This window comes from Mytilus trossulus, chromosome 9 (assembly GCF_036588685.1).
Source record: "Mytilus trossulus isolate FHL-02 chromosome 9, PNRI_Mtr1.1.1.hap1, whole genome shotgun sequence".
Taxonomy (NCBI): Eukaryota; Metazoa; Mollusca; class Bivalvia; order Mytilida; family Mytilidae; genus Mytilus; species Mytilus trossulus.
Window position 1 is genome coordinate 7,923,744 of NC_086381.1, and position 20,949 is coordinate 7,944,692.

The 20,949-nt window shown below is 31.0% G+C and overlaps 1 protein-coding gene across 1 annotated transcript; it reads right to left on the reverse strand.

The window, feature by feature from the left end:
• Nucleotides 1–423: 423 nt before the first annotated feature.
• On the reverse strand, nt 424–20,849 carry LOC134685055 (uncharacterized protein KIAA2013 homolog). Its single transcript, XM_063544438.1, has 15 exons — nt 20,648–20,849; nt 18,212–18,312; nt 16,788–16,910; nt 15,748–15,876; nt 15,237–15,295; nt 12,641–12,745; nt 11,752–11,825; nt 11,182–11,319; nt 9,884–9,980; nt 9,157–9,225; nt 8,472–8,671; nt 7,277–7,392; nt 2,916–3,180; nt 1,639–1,763; nt 424–910 (listed from the first exon to the last, which is right to left on the reverse strand). Exons 1-15 carry the CDS (start codon nt 20,776–20,778, stop codon nt 723–725), a joined length of 1,920 nt encoding a protein of 639 aa, XP_063400508.1. The 5' UTR covers nt 20,779–20,849; the 3' UTR covers nt 424–722.
• Between the last annotated feature and the right edge of the window lie 100 nt (nt 20,850–20,949).

Below are 20,949 nucleotides of genomic sequence, written 5' to 3' on the forward strand. Positions count from 1 at the left end.
TCCTCTGCAGTTGAATGCATCCTATAATCATACAGGTTCCATTAATAACTGGTCACTACTTCAGCTTGAGGAATACCAAGGAAAGAGATGAAAGTATGACATGTTTTAAAACAATCTGATACTTAGATTTCTCAAGATAAGTTTCTGGTTGTGTCAAACCAGAAATGTCATACCATTATTACATAATTTATTCTTGTACATGGTGTGGGCTTTGTAACTCAATAACTCAGTGATACCTATTCCATTTTCTGTTGAAGTGATTTTTACAAAATTGCAGAATTCAAATTCCCAGTGCTATTAATAAAGAGTTTAAACCTGTACAATATTAATACTAATGTTGAATCAGTAATAATCTTGACAATAGATTTGAGGAAATTTTTGTAGGTTTATTCATGATTGTCAAATGAAATGTGTTTTAAGCAGTTTGTAATAATCATCCATTGGTTCAAATCATATTGAACCAATCACCACCTTTGGGAACTTTGAATTTCTACACTGAATCTTACAAAGGATAAATGCATTTCAATAATTTAGACATTTTTACAATTTAATTTTTTGATCACACAAATTCTCCTCGTAGGCACTTGAAAGATTCTAACTTTTATCTGGTTGCCTTTCTGGACTGGTATCATGTTTTTAAATATTGTTACACCTGTCTCTATATATAGCTAGCTGCCATTGGAAGATTACCATCACAATATGGTTACCATGGAAACATTCAATCACACACTATATCTAGTCCGACCATATCTATCCTGACCTTGGCAGTATTCATTATATATCAGTTTAAATAAAAACAAATGGAATATAACTATAAGGAATGCTAAAGAAGCCCAAAATATAGTTGGAAGTCCTCCAAAATGGTGGCCATGTTTGTGTAATGCAATGACATGGTGTTCATGTGCAGGAGCTGAAAAGAAAAAAAACATGAAAATTTATCTTAGACAGTAAATTTGTGTAAAGAACTTGATATTTTAAAAAGCCACAAGAAGCAAGCACTTCTATCTAAAATATGTATACATCAGATTACATATTTACTAAAGATAAATATCAAAAAGCATAATTTTAAAGATGAAATTTTTTTATGTATACATGCAATTTGTAAATTAGTTTATTCTATTGAATGAGCGAATGTTCATTTTTTACTGTCTATTGAATCTTAAATTCATAGCTATAAACTATGAGGTCTAGTACATAACAATGATCAGAACTTAAGTAAGCGCCCACTTAAGGTGGTACCCAACACTTTAACTAATATTAATTTGGCTCGTTTAATTTTCATAAAACTTTGTTAAAGTATTTACTTTGACCTTTTAACAAAAATATAAAAATTTCAAAAATTTTGAACCAACCATTTTGTCAGAAAAATTACACTGTTTATATAGCAGTTTGACAAACACCAATTTTGATCATTGAGAAGCTTAATATTCTTTTTACAACACAACGTAATTAAAACGTTTAGCTGACTTTACAGAGTTATCTCCCTGTAGTGTTAGGTACCACCTTAATCAAGCGTCTCTTTGAAGGGAAATATGAGTGTTTTCCATGAAATAGAGTAAATTGTCTCCCTCCTATTATGCCTATTAACCAATAAAAATCTTGCATTTTGATATAAAGTATAACATAATAAATAGTTACCTTCTTTAATCTCCTTGACATGTATTGTATGTTTAAGTTCCTCCATGTGCTGTTTATCAGCTGTTATATAGAGGATAGAGGTTAATGGTTCTGTCCTCTTCACAGGAAACTGTACGACCTCTTTACTGAAAATAAAGTAAATATTTAATATGATAATCCATTTACTGTGGTTACATAATTATTCATGGGATACTTATAATCATAGATTTCTTTGGTAAAGTTGAACCACAAAATTTGATATTCAACAAATTATAAATTAAACATAGGCTTGTATGCAGACTTTTTACAAAACCATGAAAACAATATCCACGAACATACAACATTGTACAATATTTTCTCAAACCAAGAAAATAGGTATCCACGAAAATAAATGAATCCAGTTTGACATTTTCATGATTTCATTTACACATTACAATTTGTCCCCCCTCCCTCTATTTTTTCTGCAGTAACTTTATACTAATACTTCAAATTATCAACATTTACCCTTTTTCTACCATTTGGCATTCTTCAAAACAAAATGGGGGTTGGAAGGACATTGTATTAATAATACATGAGTGATGGGTATCAGAGCAACTTTTCACACTATAATGCACTATAATTCTCAATTACAATTGTCTGGGTGGTGGGTGCTGACAAAATATACCTTCCCCCATAAATTTTTTTTCTGGAATAGCCCTTAGGTACATCTACAGTTTACATTAAGGTATGAATTTGTTAATCTGTGTTGAAGGTCTTACTTTGACTCTGAGATTGAAAACAACACTAATAGCCATTTATCTCTTTTTTGGGGGGTATTGCAGACCATGTAGGATGAAGGATATAAGAACCATTTCAGTTTTTTTAAGGATTTTGAGTAGCTGTGCAAAAGGTTTTTAAAATGCAAAATGGTTACATCATCATTCCCTTGATAGTTTATACTAGTAATTGCAATGACCTACCATCAACACTTTTTTTTCATGTTAAGACTTATAATGAAGACAAAATAAATATTGATACACTTTCAATTTGGCAAAAATATGTGCATTTTTATACTGTGGATTCATTATTATTCGTTGGAAACTGACTTTCATGAATTTTGTGAGAACTGGTGAACCACGAAATTAAATGTTTCAATAAATTTGATTTTTTTTTAAGATTTGTATGCAGATCTCGGCAATACCACGAAATCAAATATCCACGAACATGTAAGTTTTCTTTAATCCCCAAAAATTGTTACCCACGAAAAATTATGAATCCACAGTAACATTCAATATTCCATTTCATATTCCATATTATACCTTAAGGCAATAGGTGCATCTATACACCCAGCATCACAGGCATAGTATGGTCGATCATTTCTATCTAACGACACACGTATGACAGCTTTATTGTCTAAATCTACTATCACTGATATGTTCACATGTGTATTGTTGCCATAGTTAAGTCTATGGAATAATAAGTCTCTATGGAGGTCCTTTGGTTCCATCGACATCTCCAAATGGTTGTCGTCAAATCTTAAACCACCAAGACTAAGTAATATGGCTTGTAATACTCCTTCAGCACCTAGCAGAAAATTTTTAAAATGGACAGCTTTAGTCTTTTGTAATATTGCTAACCTTGACATGTAAAATTTTTACATTTGTTATCCTTTGATTTTTTAGTGATTGGGTTCCTGCCTCATGGACATATACCCCACATTTCCTTTTACTCATAAAGTTTCATATTTTGTAAAAAAATTATGATAGTGATTTTTTTTTAAATTGCAAAAATGCCATGCACTCAGTATCATTGTCCTTGTATAATGGATAACATATCAATAATAACAAGATTTGACAGAATCAAATATGAGCAGTCCTGTTCCCTTTTTTGCAAAACATTAGATTGGGTCATTAAGTTACTATAAGAATACCCATATGGTCAATTGTATAGAATATATAACACAAATAAATCTAGGTCATCCTTTATTTACGGTACTTAATCAAAGCGCGAAAGCGCTGTAAAGGCAGTTAATTACAGGTTGTGTGTATTTCTAGTCCAGTTATATCATTATCTTCCATAGAACAGAGGTGGTTTGTAGAATTTAAGATTTAGAGTTCTTTTGTACCTTAGTTCACCTATATCTATAGTCTACTGTTTACAGTATATTTTCTGTGCCTCGCCATGAAATGCATTTTTAGCCATGGCCTTGTCAGTTTGCTTTAAATTTATGAGTTTGACTGTCCCTTTGGTGTCTTTCGTCCCTCTTCTTTAGACATATAAGAACTTTTCCTTTTCAATATAAATAGACTATTTTTAATTATTGATTGTATACGCATATTCTATGACTCCCATAAAAAAATAGTTCACAAAGATTGACTAGTCTCTGTACTGTGTGTATAGCAAGAACATCAAGTATTAGTAACATAATGGTAAATGTACATAGTAACATGTCAACTTTTTTGATGACCATACCTGCCAACTGTCAGTATTTGCAGAGTATTTCCCCCATCGAGCTCGAGGCTCCCAAATGGAAATTTTGTAAGAGCAATTTTGTCGACTATTTAAAGAAAACAATTAATTCAACAATGGCTATAAGCTTGTTAATGCAAGAAGAAGCCAAAAACCACATTAGAATATATTTGAAGGGAATCCATGACAATCGCCCCATTAGCAAATAGCCCCACTTTTTCACTAACTTGGAAAAAGATGTTATCCCATTGAATATAAGTTCAATTCCTTATATTGCATTATGATACAATTAACAGGTTTCTTTTCAATTGTTATGCAAATAACTAAGCTTCAAAACTTACATTTATTCTTCAGTATATATCAATAATAGTAATTAAATTAATTTTTGGTTTGTTTGTATTCTGTGTAGATTAGTTTTCATTAAAGTGGTGCGAGTTTTTATTTTTAATTATATATATATATATATTAATCTAAAAATTACCGTTTTTTTATAAGTAGGGCGAGTTGGCAGGAGTAATATTAAACAGGGTTCTCGCTAAGGCGAGTCCATGAGTCCTGGACTCAACAAAATCTGTCTGGACTCACCATTTTCAAAACTGGTGAGTCCACAAATACATGAATATTGAAATATTTTGTATAAACTGAACACAGTTACCATGACTCACCGTGGCCAAAAATGACCGAATAAACTGAACACAGTTACCATGACTCACCGTGGCCAAAAATTACCAGTCCCTGGACTCGCCTTCAAAAATCCTTAGCGAGAACCCTGATTTAAAATTATTTAACCAATTTCACATGTGGGGCGAGTTGGCAGGAGTAATATTAAACATGATTTAACCAATTTCACATGTGGGGTGATTTGATAAATCAGTTTGTGGTGTTTCTTTAAAAAGTGGGCCGATTAGCCAGTGGGGCGACTTGTCCTGCTTCCATTTGAAGGCCCCCTTGAAGGTTTTGTATGACTATATGAACCATCTTTCACGTAAAACCCCCATGTGCATTTTGAAAAGTTGGCAGATATGTTTCTAACTCCAGGCAAAATCTACCGGTATGAATGAAAAAGAAGTTTTCAATTAAGGCTCTGTGGCCATATAACAGCTGTCTCATTAGCATTTTAACCACTTCCCATATTTGCAATTAAAACAATAGAAGAAAATTATTCAACGCAAAAACAAAACTTACTTGTAAATATGAAATTCTCTTTACGGTATGAGTTTTTCTCCTTGTTTGAGATTGTACAGTAGTACCTGTAACTGCATATACCTATTTCTTATTCACTTTTGCTTGATAAACTCACTAAATATCATATACATTGTACCACATCTCCTTATTTTTATATGCATTCCAATAACATGAACAATTGTAATTCAATTCTATATACCAAAGCAAAATGAACTGCACCACTTTCATTCTCTAGTATGCATCTTTTGGCAAAATACAAGACTTTGTTCTTAGATGACACAATTAATATAATATATATTTATTGATAAAAAAATAAAATTTAGTATACAACTCTTTAACGGTATAAGAAAAAGCACAGCTGTGTCATAAATTGTGAAATCTGTGCTGAAAACATAGACATTGATGGTATTTGAGTAATTCCATATGTGAAGCTCAACATTAGCTCGTCAGTTGGTGGTGGACAGTTATAGTTCCTTTCTGCAGGCTAGGATGAATGACTTTTCAGGAAAACCAATTTCACAAATCAAAACTTTCCTCTAGCATGTCTAGATTTCTCCTACAATATTCATCCAGTTTAGTTCTTTTGTTTTAATTGGACACCGTCCTGATTTTTAATTTTGCAAACCATTCAGTCTCTTGCTTGCAAATGGTGCATGAAAATAGGATGGGTATGGCAGTAGACAAGTCTCTTTAAAGTGGGTTTGTGCCCTGAAAAAAAGTTTTATAACTTAAGTTTAATTGAAACTTGTGCAACACATATACCTAAATAACTATATTACATAGAAGAGAGCATCATTCGTGTCAATGTTTTGTTCCTGTTTACATTGTCATTGATATTTTTTCAGAAAGCCTGAGGCATAGCTCATGAATTCCTGTCATTAGACATTACATCCTAAATTAACATAATTACTGCTAGAATGATTATCAGTATGATATACGTACACTATCATTGTACAGCCCAAGTCTTCAGTATATATATTGTTGCATTCATTCACTTCTGTGTTCAGTCGTTCAAAAATTTCTAAACATCAACAAATGAACTTTAATAATAACAACAAGAAAACACTAGAAAAGATACGTACATACAACCCGTGTTTAAGTGTATTTGAAAGAGAAATAAATCTGGTTAAACGATGTAAAAAGGAAAAATATATCTGGTTAAACGATGTATAAAGGAGGAAAAATTGTAGATATTGCATTACGATGCGTTCTACCTAATAGCACGTGGATATGTTTACATATTTAGACTTGACCCAGTATGTCACCGCCGTCGTTTAAACACTTGACTACAGTCGTGTATAAGCTAGACAATAAAAAGCTTAAGCCTGTACTATTTGTGTGAAGTAAATGTGTTTGTTCTGTACATTTATATTGTTTTACCTGATAGCAAGAACGTATATCTATCCGTTTCCTTCTCAATTCACTTTGTCAAATTCTTCGAGCTTCTTCAAAACATACGTATTACTGCGCCGGAAGTGAAAAAAATATTAGAAATCCTCGTAAAATAATGCTATTTTCAATTTTGTGGAATCCATTTTGTTATATTAATTATACAAAGATAAAAAAGTTACGATTAATTATGAATTTGCATATCATTAAACGGAACGTTTATGGACTATTTTTTAAGTCGGTCATTTTGGCGGTAAATCATGTACACATACACAAGTAGATTGGCTGGTACCCGATTGTAATGTTACACATCAAATATATCAAATAGCTAATACCCGGAACGTAGTTCCGGGAACCAGGATAATACGTAGATAACATACATAACTAATACCGAAATTGAAAACGCTTTACGGTTTCTCGTTCATAAACCGAATTCCGCTTTGAATTATAGAAGATGCAATATTAATCATGTTCAGTCGACTTTTCATTGTTATATCAACGTCTGAACTAATTAAAGAATCTTTAGATGTCAGATAACACTTGAAATTGACCCGACCTCTTCAATATACTTCTTTCAGGTCAATATATCCTTGTATCGACCTCATACAAAGGCTATATTTGTATATTATAAATGTACCTGCTCTGACTATAATATTACATCCTTTCTTCTCTAATGTGATCATCCATGTTGAGGTAACATCGGCAATATCCTCCTCATCTTTTATCTCTGACCATAATGTTTCAGAATAAAACCTATAATGTAGAAACTATTTTTTTTAAGTAGAAAAAAAGGTTAAAGTCATAAAGTTATACCAAACAAGGATGTGTCCTTAGTACACGAATGCCCCACTTGCACTATCATTTTCCATGTTCAGTGGACCATGAAATTGGGGTAAAAACTCTAATAATAATAATATTGAAAGAAAGACAGGGTGAAGAGTTATTTCAAATAAAAACTCATGCCTCAGATTATTTCATAAAGAAATTATAACAAACAAGAATGTGTCCAAAGTACATGGATGCCCCACTCGCACTATCCTTTTCCATGTTCAATGGACTGTGAAATTGGGTAATAATCTAATTTTGCATTAAAATAAGAAAGATTTTACTATAGGGAACATATGCACTAAGTTTCAAGTTGATTGGACTTCAATTTTATCAAAAACAACCTTGACCAAAAACTTTAACCTGAAATTCCCACTTTCATTTTCTATGTTCAGTGGACCGTGAAATTGGGGTCAAAAGTCTAATTTGATTTAAAAATTATAAAGATCATATCATAAGCAACAAGTGTAATAAGTTTCAAGTTGATTGGACTTCAGCTTCATCAAAAACTACCTTGACCAAAAACTTTAACCTGAAAAACTCTGACTTTCATTTTCTATGTTCAGTGGACCGTGAAATAGGGGTCAAAAGTCTAATTTGGCTTAAAAATTAGAAAGAACATATCATAAGCAACAAGTGTACTAAGTTTCAAGTTGATTGGACTTCAGCTTCATCAAAAACTACCTTGACCAAAAACTTTAACCTGGTAACGAACGGACGCACAGACGGTATAACGGAGGAACGAACGGAGCCACAGACCAGAAAACATAATGCCCCTCTACTATCGTAGGTGGGGCATAAAAATAAAAATTAGTTTGTCACTTCATCAGTAGAGTAAATTGTCAAAATAAAAATAGTGAAAGAAAAACTACAATCAACACACCAGAACTAACATAAGAACTTATAAGGTGCCTGCATCATAGCTACCTGAATAATGAGACTTTCAAAAGTAATACTAGAATTTAAAATTTGTGGCATCTCAAAAATGTCAAGTGTTTAAAACTTACAGTAATGTGTGACCACCGTAACATCTATCTGGATAATGTAAAGTTTTCTGGATCTTTGACTTTTCCTCAACTGTTGTACTCAGCTCATGTAATGGAGCCTGAATGTTACTGAGGACATAGTATATTGTAGTGTTGATTTTATCTCCATTCAAGGAACCAGCTGCCTTGGAATTACTGATACCAAAACCACTTTTCCATATCTTAAATGAAATCATAATTTGTACATGCAGAATAACAACTATTTACACAAGCTATTGTGATTGACAAAAGACAGACAAATGGACCATCCTATGAGATTGAATTTGATTTTATGCAATTTCACATGTGCTGTCTCGTGTTGGGAAGGACAATTTGTTGAAAATGCTACAACACTGGGACATACTGTTTTATTCAATTTTATATTTAACTAATTAAAAGTTTTTAATTTCATTATTTCTCATTTTATTTGTTTTGTTGGTTGTTTTTTCCCCTGTCCTTTAGTGTATTGATACTTGTTTATTGTTAAAAGCTGCATAATGACATTTTTTGTGTCATAGGGTTGCTTTCTTGTTGGCTTTTACTTCCACTTTTTTTGTTATCCAGAATATTAAAATCTGCACCAGTTTTCAGTCATGCAGTTCAACAATTAAATAATTTTTCATTTTAAAAAGATTAAAATATAGTATTGTCTTAAATTATAACTTACATCTCTCCAAACTTTAATATGCTCTTCTCTAAGTGATGCATAATCTATCTTTAAAACTGACTCCAAGAGCTAAAATAATTCAAAAGCTAGAAGTAAATAAATATAATGCTGTTTGCATTGAATCATAATAATGATGTTTTATTAGCTTTAGAACACTTGAATATAAACAAACAAGAAAATAAATGTTAACTCCTCTGGCAAAGTTCACTTTAGATGAATGTGACTATTCCTTTTTTTGGGGTCCCTTTTGAACAAGTACCTATAATTTTTCAGCCTATATACATCCTGTGCTTTCAAATGCTGGTTTTGAGCACCCCTGCTTATGGTAAATCAAGGAAAGGACTTTGAATGATTGAAATTTATAAAGTGTTATTTTTATTTGCTAAGTTCTTATTTAAAAAAAAATAAGTATGCAGAATATAATATCCACTTGTTGATTTTTAGATATTAAAAAAAAATACCAATTTGTGTATGTTGATGGATAAATGATATATGTACAGTCAAATCTGAATAAAAATGTCACTCTCAGAACCAAAGAGAACTAACTGTATGAGAGCTGAACTTTAAATTGAGGTCAAAAATGGGTAGGAATAATGACAGTGGGCCAAGTAGAGGAAAGGCCAGACAAGGGAAGGTTTTTGCACAATAGAGGTGATCTTAATGGCAGGTTCAACTGAACATAAAATAAACAATGGCAGCTTTGACTGTATATAATATGAACGTGTACCTGATCTACACTCCTCTGTAAGTGTTCTGGTGCCTTAGACTTTAGATCTACAGGTTGTGTATAGTTAACTGCTGTTACAACATGAAATCTTACAGACCTGAAATATTAAATAAAGAATTGTAATTCAAATATTGATGTCAAATCTACTCAAATTATATGTAACAGGAACAAATATTTTCTAAATGTTCTAATGACTTTCTCCTTCTTTTTTAAGTTTAACATTTTTAAAGGCAGTGTTTCTAATCTTTTTTTTAATTTTATGTTATTAATTTTTGGACAAATCTGCAGTATTTTTCTTTCTCAGAAAAAAGGTTCATTGAAATATATTTATCATGTATATGTATATTATAAACATTATATTTATTGTTTCAGTACTCGATTCATCACATATTATGCAAGTCTGATATTAAAAAAAAAGTACTACAACAATGTTAAGAATGTTTTTTTTTGGTCATGATTTTCTTTCCAGTGGGTGCATAAGTATCTGAAGTTCAGCTGTGAAGAGTAGAATCTTTTATCATGAAAGACCTTTCAAATGTTTCTGTAAAGGCAAAGGTTTAATGCTGGCATTCTGTTGAATGTTATCATGTCTCAATATAAAAGTGTCTATTTCTAAATAAAGTAGTAGCAGTAAAATATACCATTGGTTTCAATTATCAACAACCTATACCAACAAAAAACTTGTAATACAACAATATGTCATGATTTTTTTGGTCATGCTTTTCAGCACAATAATAACAATGGGTGCATGAGTATATGGAGTTCAGTAGATTTTTTTTTATCATCAAACTCCTTTTAGTTAAAGCAACCTGGAATTCTGGTTTAATGTCATCATGTCTCAATATAAAAATGTCTTTTTTTTTTTTAAAGTAGAAGCAGTTTAACATTATCAACAACCTATACAAACAAGTGTAGTCTATCCAAACTACATCTTCTAGTCTATATTATCTTAAAATCACTTACTGAAAATAATATTTACAGTTAACTGCATATTACAGTTTAAGAACCCCTCTTTTCCTCTATCAGAAGAAGTGTTCCCATTAGATTACAAAAAGATACATAACTATCGAGTCAGTAAACTTGCAGATCATTTAAACTATCGAGTCAGTAAGCTTGAAGATCATTTAAACTATCGAGTCAGTAAGCTTGAAGATCATTTAAACTATCGAGTCAGTAAGCTTGAAGATCATTTAAACTATCAAGTCAGTAAGCTTGAAGATAATTTAAACTTCCACTTATTCAAGCAGTTGTCATAAACACATTTTTTTGGTGTAATTTTTTATCATAAATTTGCTTACTTTCCAGCTTTGATGGCTACAGAAGGACCAATTTTAACTGTTGCTATGGCAATATGTACTTTGTACTTTGAATCTGGTATATGGATGACTCCCTGAGTTGATGTATATTCCACAGACATTCCAGTCGCATCTGTAGTACTGGAAAGACAAAGTTTGATTTCAAGTTAAACATTAATGATGGCTGTAGTTAATTAATGAATTGAATCACTTTTAGTTTATAGTAAGACAAAGTTTATCCCATGCTTACTATGAGTTCGATGTATAATAGATATGACAAAAATAGGTACCCCAAAATACAGTTAAAACAATAAAACGTGAGATATAATAAGAGGGCTATACAGGTAACAACTCACAAAATAATAATAAATGGTTCTGTTTATCTCTGGTACTGATTTCAAAATGTTATTTCAAATTATATGAAATGGTGCAAACCAATTAGAGATGTGAGCTTCACTATAATACATGATCCAATGATGTATTTGTCAGTTAGTGCTGTTTATAGATACTAAGTTATGAATTTCATGTATAATTACCTTGCTTTACTAAGTTATGAATTTCATGTATAATTACCTTGCTTTACTAACTTTGGCATCCTTCAATTCTATCTGACCAATTTGGTCTAAATTTACTACCACTGAGTTTTTCTACAGAAAAGATAAAGTTCTTGTTAATAATATAACTTTCCTACAACTGGGAATAATACTGCTGTTAGGAATCAAGGATCTGGTATTTGATGACTCATTTCCATCATTATATTGAACAAGAAAGTCAGGTAATTTTTGTAAAAATTAATGCCCCATTACAAACCAAAAAGACCTGAGTCAGCCATTTTACTAGAAAGTCTAAAAACTTCAAACTTTGAGCTTATTTTTGCATAAGCATTAAAGAAAGATCAAGAAATTATTTTTAAGTTTATTCTTTTTTTTTAAATTATAACAGTAGGATTGATATCACTTCAATCGTTGATAATTAATACACTCTATTCATTTTTTTCCATTTGTGAAAGGTTATCAGAAAAGTGTCAGCATTGTTTCAAGAAAGACTGAAAAAGACATTATTATTGATGGATTATCTCCCATTTTTATAGGATTTGATGATTAAAAAATACTGCCTTTCAAAATAATTGATATTTAGATCTATCTTCTGCTACAAATTAAAAACATGGCGTTTAATACTTTTTAATAAGGTTAAGAAATGCATGAGTCCATGTTTGAATTTTATGATTCCAATACAATCTTTGTACATTTTGTAAAAATTGAAAGACACTGACATTTACTTTGTTATAATACTGAAAAAGTTCATATATGTTTTTCATTCAGAATATGATTATTTTTTTCCAAAAATAGTGAGAAACTGGATATTCACAATATTAAGTCCAAATAACTCTTTTAATTCATTTCAATGTTTTCTTCATTATATAATATAAGTAAGAAAAGTATCTCTTATGTTTTGAACTTACACTAGGATTTCTGATTTTGATATCTTGTACTAATATAGAAGGTCTAGTCCTACTGGCATAAACCAAGGATTCTACTGTAAGACAATTACTCCTCCATCCTTTGTCCTGGAAAAAAAACATTAATACAATCTTTCACTTTTCCCCCCAAATCCATTCATGTCTAAATCTAAAGTACAACCAGTGTTTTTTGGTATTGACACTTTTTCAGATGAGGATTAACACAAGGTTGTGTGTCTTTAAATGTAAGCATGGTGATTACTGTGTATAATTTGTGTAATAACAATTTCCATGGATTCTGTAGGTGAAGGTGAACCATGAATTTCAGTGTTAGAAGTAACCAGTTGCTCCGCAGGGCGTAGCTTTATACGACCGCAGAGGTTGAACCCTGAACGGTTGGGGCAAGTATGGACACAACATTCAAGCTGGATTCAGCTCTAAATTTGGATTGTGATTAAATAGTTGACACAGCATAGGTTTCTGACACAGAATGAATGTGTTCTAATGAACTTAAAATTTTTGTTTTCTCTAAGAGCAATTCACTATGCTGTTGAATATTAATCCTCTCAAAAAAAGTTCGAAGAAATTTTCTTTTTAATTATGAAATTTCAAACGGGAAAAATTGAACCCAATTTTTTTAATCACATCCCCCTTTCCCTTATTCCAAAACTAATCTCAATTAAAATTTCTAATGGAGTTTGCAACAATAACTACTCATTTAAATAATCATAAAATATTAAGATGTAAAAAAAAATGCTTGTTATCACTGAATGGTAAAGATTATTTTAATTTATCAGTTGGTAGTAAAAAGTAAATATACATTGTATATTGTATATATAACAAAGATTTAAGTTGATTCTGGACAAAGAAAGATAGCTCCAATTAAAAAAAAATCTTGCTATTGCAAAATATTGTGCAATTAGATATTTCTTGCTTACTATTCTGGACAAAGAAAGATAACTCTTATTAAAAAAAAATTGGCTATTTAACAATATTGTGCAATTAGATATTTCTTGCCATTGCATAATACTGTGCCATTGCACAATACTGTGCAATTGAAAAGATTTGCTATTGCACAATACTTAATATAATAATTTTAGATCCTGATTTGGACCAACTTGAAAACTAGGACCCATAATCAAAAATCTAAGTACATGTTTGGACTCGGCATATCAAAGAACCCCAAGATTTCAATTTTTGTTAAAATCAAACTAAGTTTAAATTTGGACCCTTTGGACTTTAATGTAGACCAATTTGAAAACAGGACCAAAAATGAAGAATCTACATACACAGTTAGATTTGGCATATCAAAGAACCCCATTTATTCAATTTTTGATGAAATCAAACAAAGTTTAATTTTGGACCCCCATTTGGACCAACTTGAAAACTGGGCCAATAATCAAGAATCTAAGTACATTCTTAGATTCAGCATATCAAAGAACCCAACCGATTCATTTTTTGTCAAAATCAAACTAAGTTTAATTTTGGACCCTTTGGACCTTAATGTAGACTAATTTGAAAACAGGACCAAAAGTTAAGAATCTACATACACAGTTAGATTTGGCATATCAAAGAACCCCAATTATTCAATTTTGATGAAATCAAGCAAAGTTTAATTTTGGACCCTTTTGGCCCCTTATTCCTAAACTGTTGGGACAAAAACTCCCAAAATCAATACCAACCTTCCTTTTATGGTCATAAACCTTGTGTGTAAATTTCATAGATTTCTATTTACTTATACTAAGGTTATGTTGCGAAAACCAAGAAAAATGCTTATTTGGGTCCCCTTTTGGCCCCTAATTCCTAAACTGTTGGGACCTAAACTCCCAAAATCAATACCAACCTTCCTTTTGTGGTCATAAACATTGTGTTTAAATTTCATTGATTTCTATTTACTTAAACTGAAGTTATTGTGCGAAAACCAAGAATAATGCTTATTTGGGCCCTTTTTTGGCCCCTAATTCATAAATTATTGAAACCAAAACTCCCAAAATCAATACCAACCTTTCTTTTGTGGTCATAAACCTTGTGTCAAAATTTCATAGATTTCTATTAACTTAAACTAAAGTTATAGTGCGAAAACCAAGAAAATGCTTATTTGGGCCCTTTTTGGCCCCTAATTCCTAAAATGTTGGGACCAAAACTCCCAAAATCAATACCAACCTTCCTTTTGTGGTCATAAACTTTGTGTTAAAATTTCATAGATTTCTATTCACTTTTACTAAAGTTAGAGTGCAAAAACTAAAAGTATTTGGACGACGACGACGACGCAGACGACGACGCCAACGTGATAGCAATATACGACGAAAAAATTTTCAAATTTTGCGGTCGTATAAAAAAATTATATAGGTGTGTATGGAAAAAAACATGAAATAAAATGCCAGAAAATATCATTTTTTATCAATCCACAATAAGTTATTTCTGGTTATGTTCTTGTCAAATTTATTATTCATATACTATTATCTCTTGAATATTTAACATCATGTCTATTATTTACTTTGCATTTAAAAAGCATCAGGTAAACTAAATATGGTAATAATATATTTGAGAAAATTCAATACAAATTATTAGTGTACAAAATTTGAATATACAAACTTACAACTTCAAAACACTGTATCTTTTCTGCAATTCCATGATGAATATTCAACACTGTTGCATCTGAAGTCAAATGTGAGAAATAAAAACACATATTAAGGACAGCAGACATAAAACATGTAAATAAAAAAGGTATTTATCTAAACTGGAAGGAATTACATGAGAACAATTTATAAATTCAATTTGTGTGAAAAGAAAGACACTATTCATGCTATTTGAATAGACAAAGGTTGGTCAACCAAGCACTGAAATTACAAAAGTTTTAAAGGCTTCCATTTAACTCTGTATCTTTCCTTTAATTTCTGATGTCAGTTTAAACATGTAATGTTGACAGCCAAAAATTCTGTAAATTAATCAGTAAACACAGCAAAAATTTAAAAAAAATAATCTTTCGATGCTTTTTTTAAATCATGATCTCATGAAGGACTAATGAACTGCCCAAGTTTCATAACATTTAATGAAGGTTTAACAAAATTACTGGTGTAAAATTTAATGTATAAACATGAAAAACTTACCCTTTGCACTATACTCATCTAAGTGTGCCGTGACAATAGGATAATACTTCACAGGTAATGACAAAGCCCTGTTAAGTCGGATGTACATTCCTTTCTCACTGTCCAACGATACCGATACCTTTCCATTTCCTGGAAATCAAAAGCAAGACTGTACAGAAAGGTTCATTATCTTTTATGCGTTTCAGATCTGCCACAAAAAAAAACTTTTCTCATATCTTCATATCTACTACATACAGGCAAAAAAAAACTCAACTAGAAAAACTGCAACAGCTGTATTGATTGAAACCAATCATACAATACATATGTATGAGAGTAAGTTCTGTCCAGTCTTTCTGTCAATATTAAGACAAATCCAGTGCCTTAAAATGAAGCATTGTTCAGCCCACTTGTCATGTCAATACATTCTGATCTGATCAGTCTTTTCAGAATATTGAGAAAATGTATTTACTAGTGTACAATAATCTAAATGTTATCATGTACTTTTGACATAATACCAGTTTTTCCCTACAAACAGACCTAATCACAAACTAGTAAATGTAAATGAAGAAATCTTTCAAATTCAGTAAATTATGATATGTACAAAATGTAAGAAGGGTCAAACAATCTCCATGGAAATGAGAGGAGCCAACCCTCATACAACTGCATACTAAATATCATTGACCTACCACTGTGGGTACCAGTTATATGACTGAACAACTGTGGATAAATATTTGCTAAATAAATGAACATACATGTAACTGGATTTAATGGCAGAAAAAAACTTAAATTTGAACAAGATTTCATGTTATTTATGTTTCAACATTTTATCTTATTTAAACATTATAATGGGAAACCTCAGACTAAATTGCCTTTCTAGCAGTTTTCAAATTCAACACTTTGTGATGGATCTTAATGAAACTTTGCATGAACATGATGAAGGTGAAACACATTTTTGCCATTTATAGTTCTGATTACAGAAATCAGACTACAATTCTTACATATTTTGACTTAAATAGAATAATTATTAAACAAATCTAATATTTTAATATATGTAAACCTACCAACATAAGCTGGGTAGAATTGCTCTCCAGCTTTCAGTGGGTTGTGATTTATAAAAGCATCATATTTTTTTACTTCACTTTTTAGAAACCTTAGATTGTCATCAATGCATAATGAAGCTGTTTCTGTAATAGAAAAAACAATAATATATAATCATATCTGACAGTATATAATATAGATTTTATTAATGATAGAATAAAGTTCATGATATGTATACTGACACAACTTTTCATTTTTGTTAGATATCATTTATAAGTCTATTTTCGTTGATTTTTTTTCTAGTACTTGCACTAAAACGCGTTGATTTATTCACAATACTGCTAGATAAACATGAAAAAGTTTTGACTTTAAAATTTATACCTTGTGTCTTGTGTACAGACTTCCATCACCTGAACATTTACTCACAGTCAAAAAAAATCACAAAATGCATTTCGCAAGTCCTCATTTTTTTTACGTGACTTTCTCATGATTATCTTGTGTAATATTTCATTTACAGTGCTTATCCAGTGACCTTTGGGGTATCACAATAGCAATGGCTTAAACAGTTTACCAAATTGCAGTTAGGTTTATACTCCAACTAACTGATCAACTGGTAAAATATTTTAGCAGATTGCTCAAGTGAAATGTTGTTAGTAAGAAGTGAGTGCTGTAAAATAAAAAGTAATACTTACCATCCAGATCCAGTTAGTTGATATCTTTGTCAATCATTGCCAACAAAAATAATATCTTACTATAGTATGAGTCCCTGAATAAAAAGGTATAATTTTGACAATTTTGACATGGAAACTTCTATCATAAATAAATGTTATAAATGAATAGTTCAAAACATTGTTTTGTAGGTATATATTTTATAGCTTTGTCTTCTAAGAGAAAGTTATTCTCTATAAAATATACACCTACAAAACAATGTTTTGAACTATTCATTTATAATATTTATTTATGATAGAAGTTTCCATGTCAAAATTATACCTTTTTATTCAGTGACTCATACTATAGTAAGATATTATTTTTGTTGGCAATGATTGACAAAGTCAAAGGTATCAACTAACTGGTTTGGATGGTAAGTAATACTTTTTATTTTACAGCACTCACTTCATACTAACAACATTTCACTTGAGCAATCTGCTAAAATATTTTACCAGTTGATCAGTTAGTTGGAGTAAAAATCTAACTGCAATTTGGTAAATTGTTTTAGTCTTTGCTAATGTGATACCCCAAAGGTCACTGGATAAGCACAGTTAAACCAAATAAATATAACCCTTGAAGCTTTTCAAAGTATGGAAAACTGGCAGACTTATATAATTGATTTTGAGAAGTTTTTTATTTATTTTTTGTCATAGTCATCATGCATGTCATGATCATGATGTTCATACTAAGCATGCTAAGCATGCTAAGTAAACAAAACTGCCATAAAAATATTTTTTACCATCAACTGGTGTTGATTTTCTTCCAATGCTAGGAATTCTAGAACCAAGTAAATATAGAAAGACTAGGAACACTAATATTCCACCGATTATCTTCCTTGATCTGAAAAAATAAGCAAAACACCAAAAGATGCATAATTTACAATATTTACATATTTAAAATTTGAACCTTAAAACAGCTTCTAATCTATCATGTCTGTTGGTTAAAAATTTCAACAGTACAACTGTCTTTGCTTTGCACCATAACTGACAAAAGCACTCCTAAACATATATGTCCTGATCTAAAAAGTGTTGAGATCTCCAATACATGGAGTTTTTTTTTTTAGTAGTTGGAAAAAAATTAATTGATGTACAAAAAACGTAATCAGAGAGCATGAATTTCCTTATAAACTGCTGGTCGCCACCAGGACTCAAACACAGGAACTGTGTGTTACAAAGCAGCCTGTATATCAATTTAGTTAATGAAGTACTTCCTTATTTCAACCGTTTACGTCAGACTAAGTAACTAGCACATTTAAAGAGGGAAGAAACTTGCTAGTGATGAAAATTATGTTGTTCGGTAAACAGAAGTTACAAATGCGGACCAAGTCAAAAATAATTGTCTAGATTTGATAATACAAAATGTACAATTCTTAAATAGATTTAAAATGGACATGATAAAATGGTGTCATTGAACAATTGTAAACATTGCAAATAAAATGAGGATAGGCAAAGTAAAATTATGACACCTGTTGTGACAATTAAATGGCATAAGGTCATTAACCTGTCTCATGATATAATTAAGAAATAATTCTTTCATGCCATGCTCTATGCTCATTTTAACATGGGTAGGCATTATATTTGTTAATATCTTAATACCGAGCGTAAGCGAGGTATTAAATGTTTACAAATATAATGCCTACCCATGCTAAAATGAGCATAGAGCATGGCATGATTGAATTATTTTGATTCTAATAGGAATATTTTGAACTTTGTACTTCGAAGCGGACCTATAGTAGACGCTCGAAACGTCGCCATTTTGATTGATGAACACGTTATAGAAAAATCAACAGTTTATTAATAAAAAAAAGAACAGAAAAATTGTAACTTACTTTTAGAATGATTTTATTTAATTTCCTAGCAAGCAACACCAACAAAAATGTCCATTTGGATCTCTGATGTTGTTTAAAAATTCATCTGACGTTGCAATTTCAATTGTGACGTCAATCACGTGCAGCCCATGTTCTATTCGTATTAGAACATGGCTTTGTACCCAAAGCTAAAGAAGCACGTCATATTAGAATTGAAGATTTGTTCACCTTCATAATTTTAAGTTACAAAATACATTGTACTAGGTCATGTAAGTTAGATACAGGTAAATAGTAATATGATGAGGGTGGTAAAAGGTTATTTTTGTACAACATTTTCTGTCTTGTTTTAGTGTTTTGATGTTTTAGTTTTCGTATTATGGTGTTTGGTTCAATGTGCCTGTTTCATGTTTCCCCTTATTCATTTTCTGAGTTTCGTGTCAGTATTTTCAATTTCTCATGCTTGTCTGGCATTACCAAGTACCATCACGAAAATTAATGTTTACATGTATTCATATGTCATATATGTGTCGTAAAACCTTCTGACATGTGTTATTTAATAGAACTTAAGGTACATGTATATTGCTACACTTAACATTCTACTTTTGCTCTTCTATTGTTTACATGTATGTATGGTATATAATAAAGTCCGTCAAATTACTATGAATCAGATCACTAGCACTAGCAGACACTAAAAAGTTACCAAGCCGATGTGTCTTTGTGAATGTCAATAAGTAATGGCTGCATGATCACAAATTTAACCGGCTGCGTAATAACTTCAATTAACTTTTTCCTCAGTATCCACAATTACCTTTCTCAAACTTCATTTTTCACTTTTTTCTTTGCACCATTTTATTTTTTTCATGTTTCTGTGTTCATACCTCCCTTTACCAACACCACTCTCCAAGGATTTGTATAGTGACTATACAAATCCTTGTATCCTCTATGATGCATTTATCTGTTTAGGCCAAATAAAAAAGCATGTGTGTTTCCTGTTTCCCTACCTACCCTATATTTTAAGCTTAGAAATAGCCTACCCTAAAGTTTTTTTGGTCATTTTTCAATAAGCACTGTTAAAGTCAGGATTTCTCTCCCATAGACTCAATGTAAAAAAAAATGGTAAAATAAAAAAAAATCCCTACCTACCTACCCTATTTTTTTCAGAGAGGAAACAGGAAACACACATATTATTTTATTTGGCCTTATACAGTATTTATGCTACATGTGTTGTCATTTTTTAAAGGAAACAAGAACTACAAATCAAATCACTGGGTAACTTAAGTTAAAATATACCTGTTAATAATCATATAAAATATAAGACACAGTCTAAAATTAGATCTGACTGTTTTGGTTTCTGTATCATGTTTTTACCTGCTTAAAGAATTAAGCCTATTAAGTGAATTCACTGCAAAACCTTTCACCCACATCTGACGCACTCTAAATATTACTGGTACTTTACAACAAATAACTCTTCTCATGAAAATCAGACCATGCCTTATCATGCTATGCAAAAAGTTTTGTACTGCCACATCCAATATCCCATGTCAACATCGTATCCGAACCGGATTTGTTTTGGTCAGATCCTGATCGGGCAGAATGTTTTATAAAATAATAGATTGTTGTATTCATTTGATTTCATGTTACAATACTATATCAAATAAAAGAAATGTCAT

Excerpts from the sequence above, each read along its gene's own strand:
- LOC134685055 (XM_063544438.1), bottom strand. The coding sequence starts at position 20,778 with ATGATAAGGCATGGTCTGATTTTCATGAGAAGAGTTATTTGTTGTAAA. Across the intron at positions 9,226-9,883 it reads TACAGAGGAGTGTAGATCAG|CTCTTGGAGTCAGTTTTAAA; the intron begins GTACACGTTCAT and ends GAATTATTTTAG. Across the intron at positions 911-1,638 it reads TGTCAAGGAGATTAAAGAAG|CTCCTGCACATGAACACCAT; the intron begins GTAACTATTTAT and ends TTTTCTTTTCAG.